Source organism: Carya illinoinensis, chromosome 2 (assembly GCF_018687715.1).
Source record: "Carya illinoinensis cultivar Pawnee chromosome 2, C.illinoinensisPawnee_v1, whole genome shotgun sequence".
NCBI lineage: Eukaryota > Viridiplantae > Streptophyta > Magnoliopsida > Fagales > Juglandaceae > Carya > Carya illinoinensis.
The window spans coordinates 11,502,779-11,521,840 of NC_056753.1; the positions used below are offsets into that span (position 1 = coordinate 11,502,779).

Here is a 19,062-nt window from a genome sequence, read left to right on the forward strand (position 1 = left end):
GCATGCTTACAAAATAGTTATGTTAAGTTGAAGTTTTTTCTCTCAAAATTTAAATTTTTATTTTAAGATCTTTAATTACTGTGGTTTGTTAATTTATATTTTTTTTGTTAAAAATTATTGTTATTTTTAAATTTCCAATTCTTTGAATTTTTTAAATTTCTTGATTTTTTTATGCCTTTTATTTTATATTACTGAGGCTTTAAAATTTCTTAGTAGTATTGTTTGATGATTTTGTTTAGATTATTAGATATGGTACGGTAGAGTTTAGTTTAGACTCTGTTTATATACAAGAAGTATTTCATCTTATCTAAACTCAACTCAATTCGTTTCATTTCATTATTACAAATTTTTCAAATTTTTATATAAAATATAATAAATAATTTAATTTTTTTAAATCTTAAAACAATAATAATATTTTAAGAACATTTTATTCAATTTTCTATTATAAGTTTAGAAAAATAATAAACTTATAATTATTTTATTATTCTATTTAAAATGACATGTTTTTATTAAAATAAATAAATTTTTTAAATTAATGATATTAATTATTTAATTTAAATTATAAAAGAATTATAAAAAGAATTGATGGTATATATTGACCTAATCGGTAACGCAAAGTCCAGGCCCTCCGGAGTCCGTTTGGCTGTTTTTGCCATCAAAGCCCTACCCTCCCCATCCTATATATATATTAGTTTCCCAAACCCTAGCACCCTTCAGCCAAAAGTTTTCCACCTCAATCGCCTCTGTATAGCCTATAGGTTCTCTCTCTCTCTCTCTCTCTCTCTCTCTCTCTCTCTCTCTCTCTCTCTCTCTCTTTGGTTTCTTCATTCTCTTTTGTTTTTAATCATCTGTTTGAACAGATCTTGATTATGTTTTTTTTTTTTATCTTCTATTATTTGAAGGTTGCGATTGAATCTCAGTGCTGCTACAATGTCTTCCAGTGAGCTCGCTTGTACCTACGCCTCTTTGATTCTCCACGACGATGGGATCGCAATCACCGTAAGTCCAGCTTCTTTTATTCCCTTAAAAAGGGATTTTCTTCTTTCGTTTGGTGCAAAGTTGTCGGATTTTAGATTCATTGAATGTATACATCTGAATGTTGTTTATATGGGCTAGGGATATCAGATTAGATTAGATCCATTGTAGTCCGCTTTTTATTTATTTATTTATTTTTTTTTTTTGTCTTTTGAAAAAATCGATGCTAACTTCCGTCATGGTGTTTTGGTGACTCTAGTTTTTACTAACAAATATGTTTATTTTTAAAGGCGGATAAATGTAAGATCCCTTGGTATTCTATTGTGTTTATTATAATTATATTTAATTTTTGTGTATATTAAGTATGTTGGGAAGCTGTACATCTTGTTGATTAGTTTTTTGGACTACTTTTATATTAATTGTGTTATTGCGTTAATTAGTATCGTTAAACTAATTCTTGAATATGTAGGGATGCTGTACATTATTGAAGTTGATGAGGTCTTATTTTTATTTTGTCAGTCGATTTTTTAATTGAATCTTGTCTGGAAGATGAAACCCTTATTTTAATTCAGTCTGTGTTGTATGCATTGATGCTAATTTAATGCGATTTTGTGATTACTGTTTAATTATTGAATAATTCTTTGACAGGCAGAGAAGATTGCGACTTTGGTAAAAGCAGCAGGCGTCCCCGTTGAGTCTTACTGGCCTAGCCTTTTTGCAAAGCTTGCAGAGAAGAGGAACATTGAGGATCTCATTCTGAATGCTGGTGCTGCTGGTGGCGGTGCTGCTCCAGTAGCTTTGTCTGCTCCTGCTGGTGGCGCCGCACCTGCTGCCGCTCCTGCAGTTGAAGAAAAGAAGGTATACGCAGATCTGGTCTTGATGGTTTGGGGCCTGGCTTGCATTATTCTATACTGACTGCTGGATTTCGCACAATGTCTCTTGTAAAATATAACATCATAGAAGAAAAGATTGATACTTGTGAATCTCTGCCAAATTTGAAAAAAGAATTGGGTAGAAGTTTTCTATTTTTTTATCTGATTTTGATCAAATACCCTTTTTGAATGATGTGAACAGGAAGAGCCAAAGGATGAGAGCGAGGATGACGACATGGGATTCAGCTTGTTTGATTAGATTATTCTAATAGTTTGTTGTCTTCTATTCTGTTAGGCAGTTTAAGACTTGAGTGGCGACCTTGTTGAATTTTTGCCTTTTTTGATAGTTATCCTTCAAGTGTTGTAAGTTGAGAAATGACTATAAAATATGTTTATGGAGTTCTGATTCACAGCTAGGTGGAGTTTTATGATTTTGTTAAGTTTTGGGTTGTTTCTTTAATCTTCTCAGCCATGAAATCAATTTTTACTTCGCACTGAATTATGTGCAAAGGCAGCTTGCTATAAAATTCAGAAGGGTGGGTTTGGCCACTGAATCCTCTACTGTGCTGAGTCGCTGACCATTTTCCCAGCAGATCAATTATCGAGTTCTTGAAATCTTGGGCTTGCTTTTTTACTTTTTTCCGGTTGTGTTTTAACTTTTTCTTGTGATAAGCCATACTGGCATTGAGTGTTTTTGTATGACGGGAAAACTAAAACAAATAATATGGTGGCTTGCATCATCTATTGTTTTGTTTATTCCAAGTCCTGTACATTGCACCCATATAGGCTGTAATTGTGGTTTATTAAACGTTATTATTAGTTACGGAAACGTGTAACATCAATGAATATTGAACTGAGGTAGCATATGGGTCGGTTGAATTTAGATCAATTTTAGGTACAAGGCTTGTATGCATCATAGTGCCCCAAGCTTCAAAATATAATTACAAGTATAATTATGTATTAATATAATGTGATTGGTCAAAAAGTAAATTTGATTAAAAACTGTATTAATTTAAATTTTAAGTAAGAATGAATCAATATTAATACATAAATTAATACGCGACCGTGTTTATATATAGCAAAATTCTTTCCAGTTATATACTCATTCTTATCTCCATATCTTTCATCCAAAGTAGTGCAGAACCCGGAAAAGGCATCCATTGATGATGTTTAGGTTTGCAAGCAACAATGAAATGATGACACAGATTCCCAAATCCTAACTAATCCACTCTCAGCCCCTATTCCAAGCGCTATCCAATCTACAAACATCTATAAGATCGTAAAATCTTTAAGAATATGAAAGCGTAAGATAAATAATAATAATAGATATTAGCTAATCCTATGTGGTTGGCGCACTTAATATGACGTGGCTTACTTTAATTATATGTACAGTTATTCCCCCAGATAAGGTTATCATTTTCTTGTCAACGCCAGGCCATGAAATTTGAAATGGGTTCAGATAGATTTGGATAAGAGATGTTTCTAATAATGATTGCTTTCATCTTTGATTTTGTAATTTTTCATCACTTCCACCAGTATTATATATTTTAAGTGATTTTACGGATTAATTAATTCCATAAAAATTATTCAAAACCTATTTTTTTTAAATTGTATAATTATAAATAATAAAATTCAAGACGAAAAATAGAATTTCTCAATCCATCAAGCCTTGAGTTTACTTGGCGGCATCTAGAATGGCGCGATTATAAATAAAACTAGGACATTGGTATCACCATAAACAGTATCATCTACGTTATGAGCATATCTTTTAACATTTTAAATGGAATAAAAGGCTCATTTCTAGACTCCATTTTGCTTGTCATGCCAACGAGTAACCTTGTGAGGCGTCAATTGAAGATGCCTTAAGTATTACCTTATTCTGTAATTGTTATAGGTTGTAAAAAAAAACTTGAAAAGTTTGCATCATTTCATTCTATTGTTGAGACAGTGCTCAATATTCCTTGTATTTATTCTCATTTGCAAAGACTAAAATCCAAAGATTATAGACACCGACACAGTAGATAATGGTGTAATTGTGTTATAGTTTAACATTAATCTTTTCCGCTTTGCTTTCGCTTCTACCATTTTCCTCCTTTTCACACTATTCCTTGCTTAACTTCACCACCAAGGCATCCTAAATACCTTTACTCCCTCCCTCCCTCCCCCCCACCCTCCCTATATATACCTGCCATTAAAAGGTCAAAGTGTCTCTTCTAAGAATCGTAGAAGCTCTCTTCCTGGGTGCAATGGCTTTGGGTACCATTTATGCAACCGTGCCTGCTTTTATCGCTGCTGCTGCTATTTATTTCTTGGATAGAAAACCCTCTAAACAACCGCAGGTAACAAATTCTCATACATCTATCCAGTGCCATCTCTAAGCTTTTTTTCATCCTGCAACTCCAACTTCCTTTTCTTTGGAATTTTAAAACTGTACTGTGTTTGTTTTACATTCAGGAACATGGAGGTGGGATTGGGGCATATATCAGAAATATGGTGACAAAAGCAAAGGAAGAGGTGAAGACCTCAAGGATGCCAAAGTTAGCACCACAGTTCGATGGATTGCACTGCTTTGAAACTTTGGTGGGCAAGTAGTTCTGCTGTGTGAAAAGTAGTGCTGCAGATCACAATTCTTTAGTTTCTGTAACAACTGGTCAGCAAAGATTATTTCTTTAGTCATCTAAGACTAAGATTTGTCTACCTTATTCTTGAATTAGCGAAGGTCCTAAAAAGGAAGAGAAATTAATTAAGAAATAAGGTAGAAAATATATTTCCAACCAAAAGAACAGAGTACTGGTTTTTCAATGTGTTGTTATTTTGTTTCTTCTCATATTGCTCTGGGAAACAATTGCCTTTAAATCACAGAATGAAAAGTTCTGTTTCGCATTTTCTTTTTGTTACGTTTTGAGATACATACAGAATGCTTACTAAAAATCACATACCCAAAAGTAAAATGTGTTGTTAATAACTGGGATGAATATTACATGCCCATTTTGTTATTTCACAGAGAATTTATGAGTCAGGTTTTAGATTTCAAAAGCTTAGTGCTAGAACCTCCCAAGCATTATTCCAAATAATACTGAAAAAGAACAGATCTCAAATTTCAGGGTCATATCAGATTTATTTATGAAAATGCTCATATGAAGATGGAGAGAGATGAACATAAGCAATGAAAACACTGAAAACAACATTGGTATAAACCCCAAACTAGCTGCAATGGGAAGCCTGTTAAGTTGGGTTTGGTAACAAAAAATTTTCATCTCAAACTCAAAATTCTCATTTCATCATTACAATTTTTCCAAATCCCCATACAAAATATAATAAATAATTCAACTTTTTCTTAACTTTTTCAAATTTCAAAACAATAATAATATTAAAATATAAGATTTTAATATCTCATCTTAAACTTAAAATTTTCATCCCACTTAATATGTAAGTGTAAACAGTGGTACATGTGGCCAAATTTCCAAAATATTTGGAAAAAAAAAAAATACTAGAAGATACAACCCTTTATCCTCTCTATATAGTGTTTGCCAGACACAATTCTGATAAACTCTGCCACTTGAACAGAATGACGTAGAGGCAACTCTTACAAGAAGAGTTACAATTTCACATTCTCAAATAAGAGCAAGCACTTCACTTTCCAATTCCTACATTTGCAAACCTTCTGGCAGTACCGAATATAAATGCATTAGTCAAGAGTTCCTGATCAAGACTACAAGCAAGTACAACCACCCCACCAAAAATGAGGAGCTCTGATAGATTCCTCCCTGGTGATTTGTTCAATGCAGAAGCCATTTGTGTCTCTGCCAAATCCTGAGCCCCTATAAAGGATCTTAGGTCCTCTGAACTAATTTTCATTCACATAGTATCAAAGAGTGGATTTTGAAGACAACTTACAACCATCATTCACATGGTATCGGGATATGTAATGATGGTTACACTCCCCATTCGTTCATGTTAGCTAATATGCATGAGCCTAGCATGTTTTACTAACAAAATACAATAATCACAAAGGAAAGGTAAATAAAACTTGTATCAGATAAATTACATCTAAATTTAAACTTTTCGTAATCACCATAAAGTACTCACGTTACAAAGAATACACCATAAACGTAAAAGTAATATCAATCATTTACATATATATATATACACAAACCATGTCTCCAAAACATTTCATAATTCAAGATTATACCTCATTTTGGACAGCTACAAATTTTGAGATGCTTTCATACGGATAAAACACTCTTAAGACACTCTCTTAGGTCCTCATTTTGGACAGCTCATTTTGTATCCAAACGCGCTCTTAAGATACTCTCATCCCACTCGATCTCTTCATTGAAAAGATTAAACACTCCTAAAACTCCATTATATAAAGTTGGCACTCCCTTAAACACTCTTAAAGCTGCCTTCTCCTTTAAACACTGTACCGCACATCATCCTTTTTTTCGTACGTTTGTCCAGTTCTACGGCACAATGTTGATATCCCACGACCTAAAACATTCAAAGTATGTCCCCTTTCTACCATTTCGTACAAAACTCACTTTCTATTACCAATTTGCAATTTCCTCCCACGTGTGTAACAAGAATGGGTTTTTCCAACAAAATTTGCAACAAAATTTTTTTTTTGCTAAAAATATACCCTTTTTGAATGAAACTAGATTTCTCTATGCAAATGGATGCAATTGCAATGAAAATATTTCCTTACAAAATGATCGTTGCAAAAAATGGAGGATTTGGAATGCCAATTCATTTAGCAACAATTTTGAGATAATATCAACGACATTGATTCGTTGCAAAAAGTTTCTACCCATTACCAACTATTTAGTTTCGTTACAAAAAGTGAAATGCACATAAGAAACGAAATTATTTCATTGCAATTTAGTAGGTCTAATTAGCAACGAAATAATTTCATTGCTAACTCATTTCCAACGAAAAAAATTCATTGCTACTGTATTAATCTTGTTGCAAAATGGTAACATTTACCAACAAATTACAATCGTTGCAAATATTGATGCGGCAACGAACAATTTCGTTGCTATCATGATTTGCAATGATATGATTTAGTTGCTAAAAACTAATTACCAACCATTTTCAATTTTGTTGCAAGAAAGAATATTTTTTTATTCTTAAATTAGCAATAATATGATTTCATTGCAAATCTTATCTTAGTAACGTGGTAAATTCCTTGCTAAAACATTGTAGTAACGATTTCATTTCCTTGCAAATGACAGGAGGGGACAATGATATAAATTAATTACCGACGACATTTTTCCATTACAAAAAGCATTTCTTTCCTTGCAAAAACATTTTAGCAACAATATAATGTTCCTGTAAAAAGAAATTATCAACGATTCCATTTCCTTGCAAAATAATAATTAACAACGAAAGTATTTCTTTGCAAACATACTTTACCAACGATATTCTATCCTTGGAAAAATTAATTACCAATGGCTATCATTTCCTTGTAAACAAATCTATATTACCAAAATGTTATTGCTAATAAGTGATTAGCAATGAATGTATTTCGTTGCAAAATGGTAAATATAATGCCTTGTTTATCCTAATACTTTAATTTCTTTCTTACCAACTTCATTCTACCCTCCATTAAGGTATTCACCTAAATATACTGCATATGAGAGAGATAACAGTCTGAATGCTCGATCAAAGGGCCAAGTTGTTGCTTGCAAATTTTTCTTTTTCTTTAGATTATTTCCCATTCTTGGATCTGACTCATTACCAAAATCTGCTTTTATTCAAGATACTCTCTTGCATCCAGGGCAAGCCTGCATCATATTGAAGCTAAGTCTTCTCCTGTGGACCCCCAGGACTTCTTCAATTCCTATGAACAAATTTCGTGATGTACTGTAACTATTTTTGCTTAATTAATAATGAATACAATAACTGTTATTTACCTACTACTCTTGTTTTACAGTACAATATATGCATGAAAAATAGTGCCTAACTTTGACTCAATCCATTGCTAGTCAGCTAGATTTCCACGCATATGCTTTTATTGACGGTGGAGATTTTTTTTAATCTCAAGCTGTCAACCCAATCAGGAGATTAATAGTTTTGGTCATTAACTACATACAACCTTCCAAGCATTTGATAGAAAGTAATCTAACTAACCAAGTTACCTTTCAGCTGCCATATACAAAACTTAGCCCTCTAATTATTTAATATTTTGTCTAATACAAAATATATGGACAGTCACATATAAAATATAAGAATTATATTTATTCCTCGGCCTCGATTAACTATTTATTTCTCAACCCTAATTAAGTACAAGTTATAAAACTTGGTTTATATTGGTTAACAATTATTGTCACCAGCAGCATAATATCCCAACAATTACTAAAACATTTTGCAGCATACATGTTTTACTTAAATGAACTATGTTTTTACTTCTTCTTTTTTCGTATCTTGTAGTACCATTTTGTACCAATCATGCCACTGTTACACTTATAATGTTTCGTTACAACTCTTGTATAGGGACCCGAGTATGGACAAGAGTTGGATCAATATAATAGATAGGTTCAGAGATTAAGGTTATGGTGTGGGAGTTCAAAACTTTCTCTTAATGGCACGAGATCATGCATCTGGAAATAATGTTATTAGATCTCCTTGTAGAAGATGTCTTAATCACTATTATAATCCCATCTGTATCATCAAATAACATCTTTTTATTTGAGGTTTTGACCATAATTACACATGGTGGATATTCTATGGTGAGACTGATGATTTTGCCACAGTTAGTACCCACGACAATAATGACCATCCCCGATAAGCATGGAGATTACGATGATGACATGGAAGACATGTTAGATGACGTCTATTTTGGAAGATTTATGGACACCAGTGATAGTTATGGGTACTACCTGCACCTGTAAGGGGCGGGTACCCCCTCCCTGCCCTCCTTGGGCAATGCTACGGATTTTCTCCCATGCACCCCCCCGGGAGTGCGGGGGCAGGGTACCCCATCCAGGATAACAAGGTGTGGATAGATCAATCTGTCCAGCCTCCTTGCCCCCTACTAGGCTTTTTGGCCCAGAAGGGGTTTCTAGGCCATTTTTGGCCCATAAACTGCTAAAATGGGCCTAAAATGGCCCAGAAATAGCTTTGGGCCCATCAAATTAGAAGTTAAAAACAGTTTAAAAACCAAATTAAAAAAAAAAAAGAAAAAGAAGTTATATGAATAAAAATAATATATACATGATAAAATTTAGAACAAATGAACTAATGAAATACTACTATAGACTACTAGTTTACTACCTAATAAACTAATAATAATAACTATGCTATTACAAAATTTGAGGCTAAACCATTACAAAATTACAAACATAAAAGAATTCAAGGGACATTGTATCAACATTACAAATAACTAAATACATAATACAAGAGAATTGTTTGAATCTTTGACTATGACATTTGGGGTGGTCCGGGGGGTAAGTCAAGGGCTCATCAAAGTTGTAATTAGTGCTGCACAATTGTGACTGTGAGTGTGACTGTGTGAGATCATAAAATCTGAAATAACATTAACAATTTAATAAGAAAATAAATTAGAATTATAAACAAGAAATAAGAATTAAAAAAAAATTAGGATACATTTTCAAGAAATGCATTAGGATTAACCCATTGAGATTTGAGGCTTGGGCTGCATAGATTCATATTGTACAATAAAAAAAATTATATATTTTCAAAAAATCAATTAAGGGTTCTAATCTGAAACCTAGTTGGGTTTGGGTAGTGAGAAGTGTTAAAAAATGTTGTAAACAATAGTGAAAAAATAATAATAGAATATTGAATAGTAATAAAAAGTAATGAATAGTAGTAAAAAATAGATAAAAAAGAAATAATAAAGTTGTAAATAGTAGTGGAGTATTCTAAGAATATTTGAGGTACTTTTAGTACCCAAACCTAAATCATTTAGGGGTTTTAATGATTGACACCGGCCCCTAAGTCAATTAAGGGTTTCAGATTTAGACTCTAAACTAATTTAGGGTTCCAAATATGAAACCCTACAAATTACATAAAAGAGTTCAAAGAATGGTAAACACTAAACATAGTGACATACATTCACAATCAACGATTCAAAGTTCAAACACATGCACAATCACAATCCATAGCACACAATTCACAATCATCGCCCATTCTCCATCTTCGATTCAACCCATCATTCCTTCAATCTCCAATCCAAAACTCAAAAAAAAAAGGGGGGGGAGAAAATAAGAGAAATCGAAGGTAAAGAGTCTTACATTAAGCACAGCAAAGCAAAGCAATGACAAGGGAGATGTGAGTTTGAGAGAGAGAGAGAGAGAGAGAGAGAGAAGGATTCGAAGAAGGGGGATCTCTTGGGGTGGGGGAGTTTCTTAATCTCCATACGAAAAGACGTCGTTCAGTGTTATGACAAAAAGATGTCGTTTCATATTGGAGGTTATTAAAAAACCCCCAGGCATGAAACGACGTCATTTTGTAACGACTTCATTTCAATCTTGGGAGAGTTATATATATATATATATATATTATAATATAATATATATGAAGTGGGAGGGGGGGGGGAACTCAGAGCAGGACCCCGCCTCTTCCGACCCTCGTCTTTGCGGGATGACTCAAATGTGGGCAGGGCCCCCCACCCCCTCATATGCGGCGTGGAAACCCAGCCCCGCATGGGCAGGAGCTGGGTGAATGGGGTGGTGCAGGGCCCCGCTGCGCACCCCTAAAGAATACTACGAAAAAACACCGATTATTATTATTTAATCAACTATATATTCTTAAATATTTTTATATATTTTTAATTATATTATTTTTAAATATAATTCAAATATGAAATATTTTTAAATTTAAATTTTTAACTTTTTCATTTAATAATTATGATTTTTACAAATTTTTAAATGAAATATAAAAAATAATAAAACTTTTTCATCTAAGAATACAACTTTTTCAAAATCTAAAATAAAATAATAGTAAGAAATTTATAATTTTTTTATTAAAACCATAAAAAATATTATAAAATTAAAAAATTGTTTGAATACTATTTTTTAATATTATTTTTATTTTAAAGTTTGAAGAAGTTATATTGAAAAAGTTGTAATGATTATATAATGATCAGATGGAAAATTTAAAATTGAAAAGTGTTTATATTTGGCTAATGTTTGGAAATGAAAGTGTAATAAATTTTTAGAAGGGTTGAGAATTTCTCATCTCGTGATTGGGGATATCTGAAAACAATTTACATCTAAATTAATCTCATCTTTTTCACAAACACCATTCAAATACAAACACTTTCAAACTAATATTACAACTTTTTCAAATTAATCATTACAACATTTTCAAATTAATTATTACAACTTTTTCGAATTAAAAAATAATAGTATGGCTACCAAATATACCCGCTCATATATTTTTGTTTTTTTTTAATTTTTCTTAATTGTTAATGAAGTGACTATTAGTGATTTTTTATTTTTTATTTTTTCTTAATTGTTAAGGATGTTTAAAAAATACTTAAAGACAAAGAAAAAAAGAAAAAACTCATTTGTGTTAGTGTGCACATTTGGTGGATACATTGGTTGTTATTATAGCATTGTCCTTTCAAATTAATCATAACAACTTTCCTAAACTTTCAAATAAAAAATAATTTAATTTTTTTTCAAATTTCAAAACAAAATAATATTATAAAATAATATTATAAAAATATTTTAAATTTATAATATTTTTTATTCAACTTTTTCTCTCTTTTCTCAACACCCAATAAATCCTTAACATAAATGATTTCACTACTATTCACAAATTATCTAATATTATTCACAAAATTCTCATATCATCTTATTCCACATGCATCGCATGAAAATATATTAAAATTTTTATGAATAATGGAGGAATAGTTTGAGTAAAATATATTTAAAAAATTTGAAAAATGTTTTTGAAAATTAGTATTATATTAGAATTTGTGAGAACGAATAGATAAAATTAAAAAATTGTTTACATGTATTTTTTTAATATTAGTTTTATTTTAAAATTTATAAAAATTGTATTGATTTTTATATTTAAGTATTGATTAAGTAATGATTAAATTAAAAAATTGAAATTAGAAGTATTTTATATTTAGATAATTTTTAAAAATAAAGCTAGAAATTTTTTTAAAAATTCTCAAATTTTCCAATTAAATCAAGGAGTTGTTTGTTCATGATCTGCCTAAACACCACTTCCACCGAGACAATCAAAACTGAAAATGAATATCAATTTCAATTACCTGAATTCAAAATTTTAGACAAGTATTATGAGCTGGGTGGGCTCCTATAATTATGAGCTATGTATGCCCGTGACAAACTGTATGATGAAAGCAGACAAATTGCAAGACCATTAACTTGTACAATTTTTCAACTTCAGCACGTTTGCTCTCTGTGCTGTATATATTTTAAATAATAATAAAATAAAATAAAACAAGAGTTTGAGGTGAGATTTGTATAGAGATGACCTTCAAATCGGATTGGGTGCAAAAACTTGCTTTACACCACCAAATAACAAATTGACACATCAGCCTTCCATTCTTTTTAGAAACAAAAGAGACGTACAGAATTAGGGGCTCAAAATTAAACTAAAATCAAATCGATCTCTTTCATCTTCCATTTGAGACTAACCTATCAGACTAACAAAGAGCATTCTTTGTAAGTAAACCAGATCTTCACAAGTTTTGGCTGGGATAGCAAGAGAGTGACAGTTTCACTCCATCACTCATCTGCATTACCGAATCAGTTCTATTATTTTAAAGAAAGAAAGAAGATTCTGTATCTCTCGTCTGTGCCCATGTACACTGTCAATGTCGTTCAATTTTTCTGTAATTTTCAACTCCCCCGTATTCTTTTTAAGAAAAATATAATTGTAAGTATAATTGTGCACTAATCTATTTGATGTAATTAGTCAAAAAGTAAATTTTATTAAAAATAATATTAATTTAAATTTTAAGTATGAATAAATCAATATTGGTACACAGATTAGTGCGCGACTGTATTTATATGTAGCAAAACTCTTCTTTCTAAGTTTGTAAATATCTTTATTATAAGGTGAGATAGAGGAATCCAAGAGTAGATTCAATATATTTATATACTTATTAGATAATTTATTAATTTTTTTGTTTTAACATTTGTTAGCACTTTACCTCATCTGGTCTTGTTTATTCTCAGTCCTATGTTAAAATTTCTTATATTGTTTAGATTTCTTCTCAGTCAATCGGAGAGAGAAAGGAAATGGAAACAAAAAAATTTTTCCCTTTTTTTTTAATAATTTTTTACCTCATCATAAGTCATTTCTTTAATTCTCGACTTTATATCAGTTAATTTTTTTTTATTAACTCTAGCTTTTTCTATTTGTCATTTGTTTGGTTACTCAGAAAATGAATAAAAATATTTAAATACCTAAAAAAAAAAAACTACGGGAAAAACTATTAAAAAGATCAAAGTTTATATATGAAATTCAAGTTCTTCATGTTATACAAAATCCTAGTTTCACAACTTCAATTCTTTTTTCTAGGGAGACCAATGAGTTGTGTAACTTGCGTTTGAAAAGAGAGCGAGAGCGAGCGAAGAGGGAAGACAGAGTGCTTGAGAGAACAGTCTTAGAGCTTGAGATTCGATGCATTTGCATCCGGAAAATTTTATGTGCAGTCATTTTTGCAAACTTCTTTATGCACTCCAGTGATATGATTAGTTGTGTATTTAAAAAAAATTAATCCAGCTAATCATATCAGTGGAGTGCGCAGGGAGTGCTTAAAAATAATTGTATGTAACATTACTCTTTACATCCATTGTAACCCAAAAAAACAAAAAAAAAGAGCTGACGTGGTTTTGTGCTATTAAAAAGTGTAAAATTTAGATTTTCTTCGTATCCGACTGTCAGCCTCTTTCACTATTATTATTATTATTATAATGAGTTGAATTAAGATGATTTTAAATAAAAATTAAAAATTAAATAAAATATTATTAAAATATAATTTTTAATATTATTATTATTATTTTAAAATTAAAAAAATTAAATTATTTATTAAATTTTTTAAAGAGATTTAAATAAGGCTATGCCGCACTAGTCAAATGAAATGAAAGGATTCTTTTTTTCACGAAAGTTGTTGGAAGGAATTCACGTCAGCCATATAGTTTCAAATTAACAGCCATTAATTTCCTCTTTTTGACTTTGAAATTAGGATGGAAGGACAGTAGTTGTTGCAGCCCGTATTAACGTGGCATGAAATTATTCGTCAGTCAAAAGCATCGCAATAAATCATGTCGAACTGATTCTACAAGTTGGCATTCATCGAAGTCTCGGGAGTAACCGTTGGGTTCACCTTTACCATTGGGTTTCTCATCTCTCTCTCTCTCTCTCCCCTTTAATGGCAACCAAAAACTCAGTTAAAATTCTTGAGGTTTGTAGGGTGTCTCCCCCACAGAACACCAGTAGTGTCTCGGCCATTCCAACCACTCTTCCTCTTACCTTTTTTGATTTACTCTGGCTAAGATTTGATCCAGTTCAGCGTGTTTTCTTCTACGAAACCTCACACACTCAAACACCTTTCCTGGATACCATTCTTCCACAACTCAAAGATTCACTGTCCCTCACCCTCCAACAATATCTTCCACTTGCTGGTACCCTCATTTGGCCGAAAAACTCCCATAAACCGATCATAAATTACGCTGAGGGTGATGCAATTTCACTTTCTGTAGCTGAGTCTAATGCCAACTTCTACCATCTCTCAGGCGACAACTTTGTCGAAGCTGTCGAATACCATCCTCTAGTACCCCACTTGGCAACTTCCACCAAAGCTTGTTCCGTGTTAGCTTTACAAGTCACAACATTCTCAAACTGCGGGTTTTGTATCGGAATCACCGCACACCATGCTGTTCTTGACGGGAGAAGTTCGACCATGTTTATGAAGTCATGGGCTCGCATATGCAAACTTGGAGGAGATGCTTTGTCCTTGGTGCCGGAGCTAACGCCGTGCTATGACAGGATGGTCATCAAGGACCCGACTGGGCTGGAAGCAATCTACCTGGACCAATGGATGAATGAGAATGGTCCAAACAACAAGAGCTTAATGGTATGGGAACTACAAACTCCACCGGATACGGTTCGAGGCACATTCAAGTTGACTCGTACCAACCTGGAAAAGATCAAGCAATTGATCATGAAAAGCATGCCGGAGGAGAAGAATAAACAAAAGCAACCGTTGCACCTGTCGACGTATACACTTACTTGTGCTTATACGTTTGTTTGTCTAGCGAAGGCAGAACGACTAAGGGACACCAAATACCTTTTTGCCTTTACTGTGGACGCCAGACATCGATTAGAGGATCCTATCCCTGGGACTTATCTTGGAAACTGCGTAGCATCTCGTACGGCCAGTTTAGAGGGAAACGAGCTTTTGGGAGAAGAGGGGACGGCGATTGCGGTAAAGGCTATAAGCGAAGCTATCAGAAGTTTAGGTGATGGTGTCCTAAGTGGGGCTGAAAAATGGTTGGAAACAGTGTTCACTGTAAAGAATGCTAGAGTAATTGGCGTTGCGGGCTCACCTCGATTTGAGCTTTACAATACCGATTTTGGGTGGGGAAAGCCAATGAAGGTGGACATGATATCCATAGATAAAACAGGGGCCATCTCTCTTTCTGAAACTAGAGATGGTGCTGGAGAAATCGAAGTAGGTTTGGTTTTGAAGAAACCTGAAATGGAAGTGTTTGCTTTACTTTTTGCCAAAGGTCTTGAAGGCCTTTAAAGCCAAATGATATATACCTTATTGCAACTCCAGTCATTAGCATCCATCATTTTCAGATGGAAGCTAGGTGTCGTTTTTTATGGATATCTCATGATCTATTTAAGCTGGATTGTGCACCAAAATTGTAAGATCTTTGGTTAGTTTATTCTATTGTTAGCTTTCTTCATTTCCGTTTATTAATTAATATTTGTGCTGATTCATGATACCTACGCTTATATGTCATGAGGAAGATATATTTTTCCTAAAACTAATTCCCACTCTATCTCTCTCTCTCTCTCTCAAAATTTCGAAAGGAATGGAGGGATAAACGGAGACATTGAACTCTTATTTCCATCCAATTAATATAATCAAGAAATTTCAATTTTTCTGACCATAATTTTTCAAATCTATTTGTTTGTGATCTGATAGAGACCATCGTACGCACTCATGAGGTTTAAAATTTGTCTAATTGGCTTCATCATCCAAAGCAAATTACATATATGCATGAGTGCGTTTAGATTTCTCTGAGTAGGGGTTTTTAGAGAGGCCTTAAAATTCCCTGATTTTCTAATCCTATATCTTTCTCGCTCCTAGCACGAACTCAGCTAGCTTGATGAAGATTCCCCATCTTGTTTCACCTTAACAAATTTTAATTTACAGTCTCAAAATATTAATGTCAAGTTAGATAAAAAAAAAATATTTTTTAATTTTTATATGGCTTACATAATTATATCAAAAAAATTTATATACAATCATTTTTATATATTTTTTATGTATTTTATTAATATAATTGGTTATGTTATTTTTTTAATATAAAATAAATATATTGACTAATTAAAGATATATTAAATTAAGTAATCACGTGTATTATGTAACGAAGAAAAAGAACAATATCTGTCCAATAATTGAAGAAAGAATAGTCAAATCTGACTAATCGTGGGATACCCGCTTGCAAATTAATATTTTATAATTTGATTTATCATAATATAAAATTAATATATGGTAGCTGGAGGATGAAGGATATTTTTCAATTAAATATTATCTTTTCACAACAATGATATATGTATCCATCATTCTTCTCTTGATCAATAAATTAAAACAAAACAAAACAAAAGCAGCTCAAACAGTTTTAGCGAAAGGCTATTAATCTTTATCTGAATATTTAGGGACATTAATGTAAGATTCTCTCAAAAGTTTTTGAGAAATGTAATTTTAAAGAGAAATGATCTGTGCAGTCGGTAAATACAGTCGGCGTGTAGTCGTTTTGAAAAAAATGAATTAATATGGGACCTATATGAAAAAAAAATTATTTTTATAACTTTTTTTTTATTCATTCTGTACAATCATGAAAAAATTATATTTTATAATTTTTTTTATTTATTCTGTATAGCCGACTGTATTTACCGACGGCATCTAGCAAAGTCCAATTTTAAAAGATCACAAGCTCATAAAAGGGCCCACAAGTACTCCCTAGTAATGGTGATACCCGATGGATGACCCACAAGTACTCAATCCGATCAAACAGTTTTTGACTAATTACTTAAAGATGTAGACGTCCAATATATCCATGTTGTGTAAAATTTTCAAAATTATCATTTACTCTTAAAATACTCTTTATTAAAAGTATTGGTGATTAGACCGTAAAATCGTTTGATATGATTCTTCAATTATTGAATGATACATTTTCTCATGCTCTATTACCAAGTTCATACCATAAATTAAGGAAACTTGAACATGATTTTGAATTTAGTTATATAAAGATACAAGATTGCTCAAATAATTGTATATTATATTGGAAAGAACATATTTTTTTTTTTTTTTTGAAAGGAACATTTGTATTCAATAACACCCGATTACAAAAGAGAAGCAATGCATAAAGGAACATCCTCAATGTCAATAAGGACATCGTTGATGTGTAAAGCATCTCTAGCTAAGCAATGAGCCAAGCCATTACAATTTCTAGGAACATAATCGACTGCAAATGAGTCAAAACTCAGCAGCAGCTGTTTGATATCAGTAATAATCAAACCAGAATGTTGCCAACTGTCTTTGTTGCCTTTGATATCATTCACTACATTCATAGCATCCCCTTCAAGACTAATCTGTTTAAGTCCAATGTCTAGTGCCAGTTTGACAGAATGTAGAGCTCCAATAGCCTCAGCCAAGTAGGGGTCAGGAAATAAAGATATGCACATTCTCATACAAGCAATCACCCTTCCTTCCCAATCCCGAATCAAAGTCCCAACACCCACTTTGCAATTCAGTTTATCCACTGCAGAGTCCCAGTTGATCTTGTACACATCAAGAGGAGGAGCAATCCATTGGATCGTCTGAGTTATGATTGGAGAATTAGTTGTCTGTTGAGAGAGAAGAGCATTGAGATCATCAATTTTCTGATAAGCCTGTCTTACAATCAGTTGAGGAGAGGAAAAAGTTTGGTTAAAAACAAAATCATTCCTTCTTCTCTAAATTTTCCATGCCATAACAGCAACTTCCATTAAGACTTCATCTTCAAGATTCTGCAACATATGCATCAGCAAGCTCCTGAAAGAAAACTGATTCAAACATTGTTTCTGCAGTTTTAATGAGCAAAGGCACCACACATCCCTAGCTGCCTCGCACTCCCATAAGACATGTTCCACAGATTCTTCATGTTGATTGCAGATAGGACACCAAGGTTCATTTACAACCTTTCTCTTAAAAAGGTTTAGTTTTGTAGGAAGACTATTATGGCATGCTTTCCACAAAAATAATTTCTCTGCATTTGGAACTTTAATTCTCCAAAGCTTGTTCCAATTTTCACTACCAACAGGAGTTTGAGAGTGCTGGCCTTTTGCTCTCTAATGAAGCTCAAGTTGAAGATGATATGCACTTCTAACAGAAAAAATTCCATTAGAAGTACATCTCCATATAACTTTATCAGGACTGTTACATAAACTTATAGGAATCTGTCTAATTATTTCAGCTTCACTCTGTAGAAAAATTTGATCAATTAAGTCAGACTTCCAGGTTTTGGCTTCATGGTCAATAAGTGCAGAGACAGATTCCTCAGGATGAAGACAAGAAATAGGACTTTGGACTTTAAAAGAAGTTGGAATAGGCAGCCATTTATGGTGCCATATCTTAGTGCCTGCTCCATTACCAATACGCCAAAATAAGCCTTCTTCCAACAATGGTTTAGCAGCCATAAGACTCCTCCATACAAGAGATGAATTCCTTGGGATTGTAGCATCTAGGAACTGACCATCAGGATAATATTTAGATGAGAGAACTTTTGCTGCAAGAGATTGAGAGAAATGGATTAATCTCCATCCTTGTTTAGCCAACATTGCATGATTAAAATGTTCAAGATCTCTGAAACCTAAACCCCCACTGCTTTGGCCTTAATCATCTTTTCCCAGTGACACCAATGCATCTTCCTCTCCTCAGCTTTCTGACCCCACCAGAACTGTTGAGTCAATCTACCAATTTCTAGTAGAA

The 19,062-nt window shown here is 32.6% G+C and overlaps 2 protein-coding genes across 2 annotated transcripts; both read left to right on the plus strand.

The window, feature by feature from the left end:
- Nucleotides 1–617: 617 nt before the first annotated feature.
- On the plus strand, nt 618–2,287 carry LOC122300115 (60S acidic ribosomal protein P1-like). Its single transcript, XM_043110529.1, has 4 exons — nt 618–758; nt 903–999; nt 1,624–1,833; nt 2,050–2,287. Exons 2-4 carry the CDS (start codon nt 931–933, stop codon nt 2,104–2,106), a joined length of 336 nt encoding a protein of 111 aa, XP_042966463.1. The 5' UTR covers nt 618–758; nt 903–930; the 3' UTR covers nt 2,107–2,287.
- An 11,863-nt stretch (nt 2,288–14,150) lies between these two features.
- On the plus strand, nt 14,151–15,769 carry LOC122300116 (phenolic glucoside malonyltransferase 1-like). Its single transcript, XM_043110530.1, has one exon. The coding sequence runs from the start codon at nt 14,227–14,229 to the stop codon at nt 15,601–15,603; it is 1,377 nt and encodes a 458-aa protein (XP_042966464.1). The 5' UTR covers nt 14,151–14,226; the 3' UTR covers nt 15,604–15,769.
- The last annotated feature ends 3,293 nt before the right edge of the window (nt 15,770–19,062 follow it).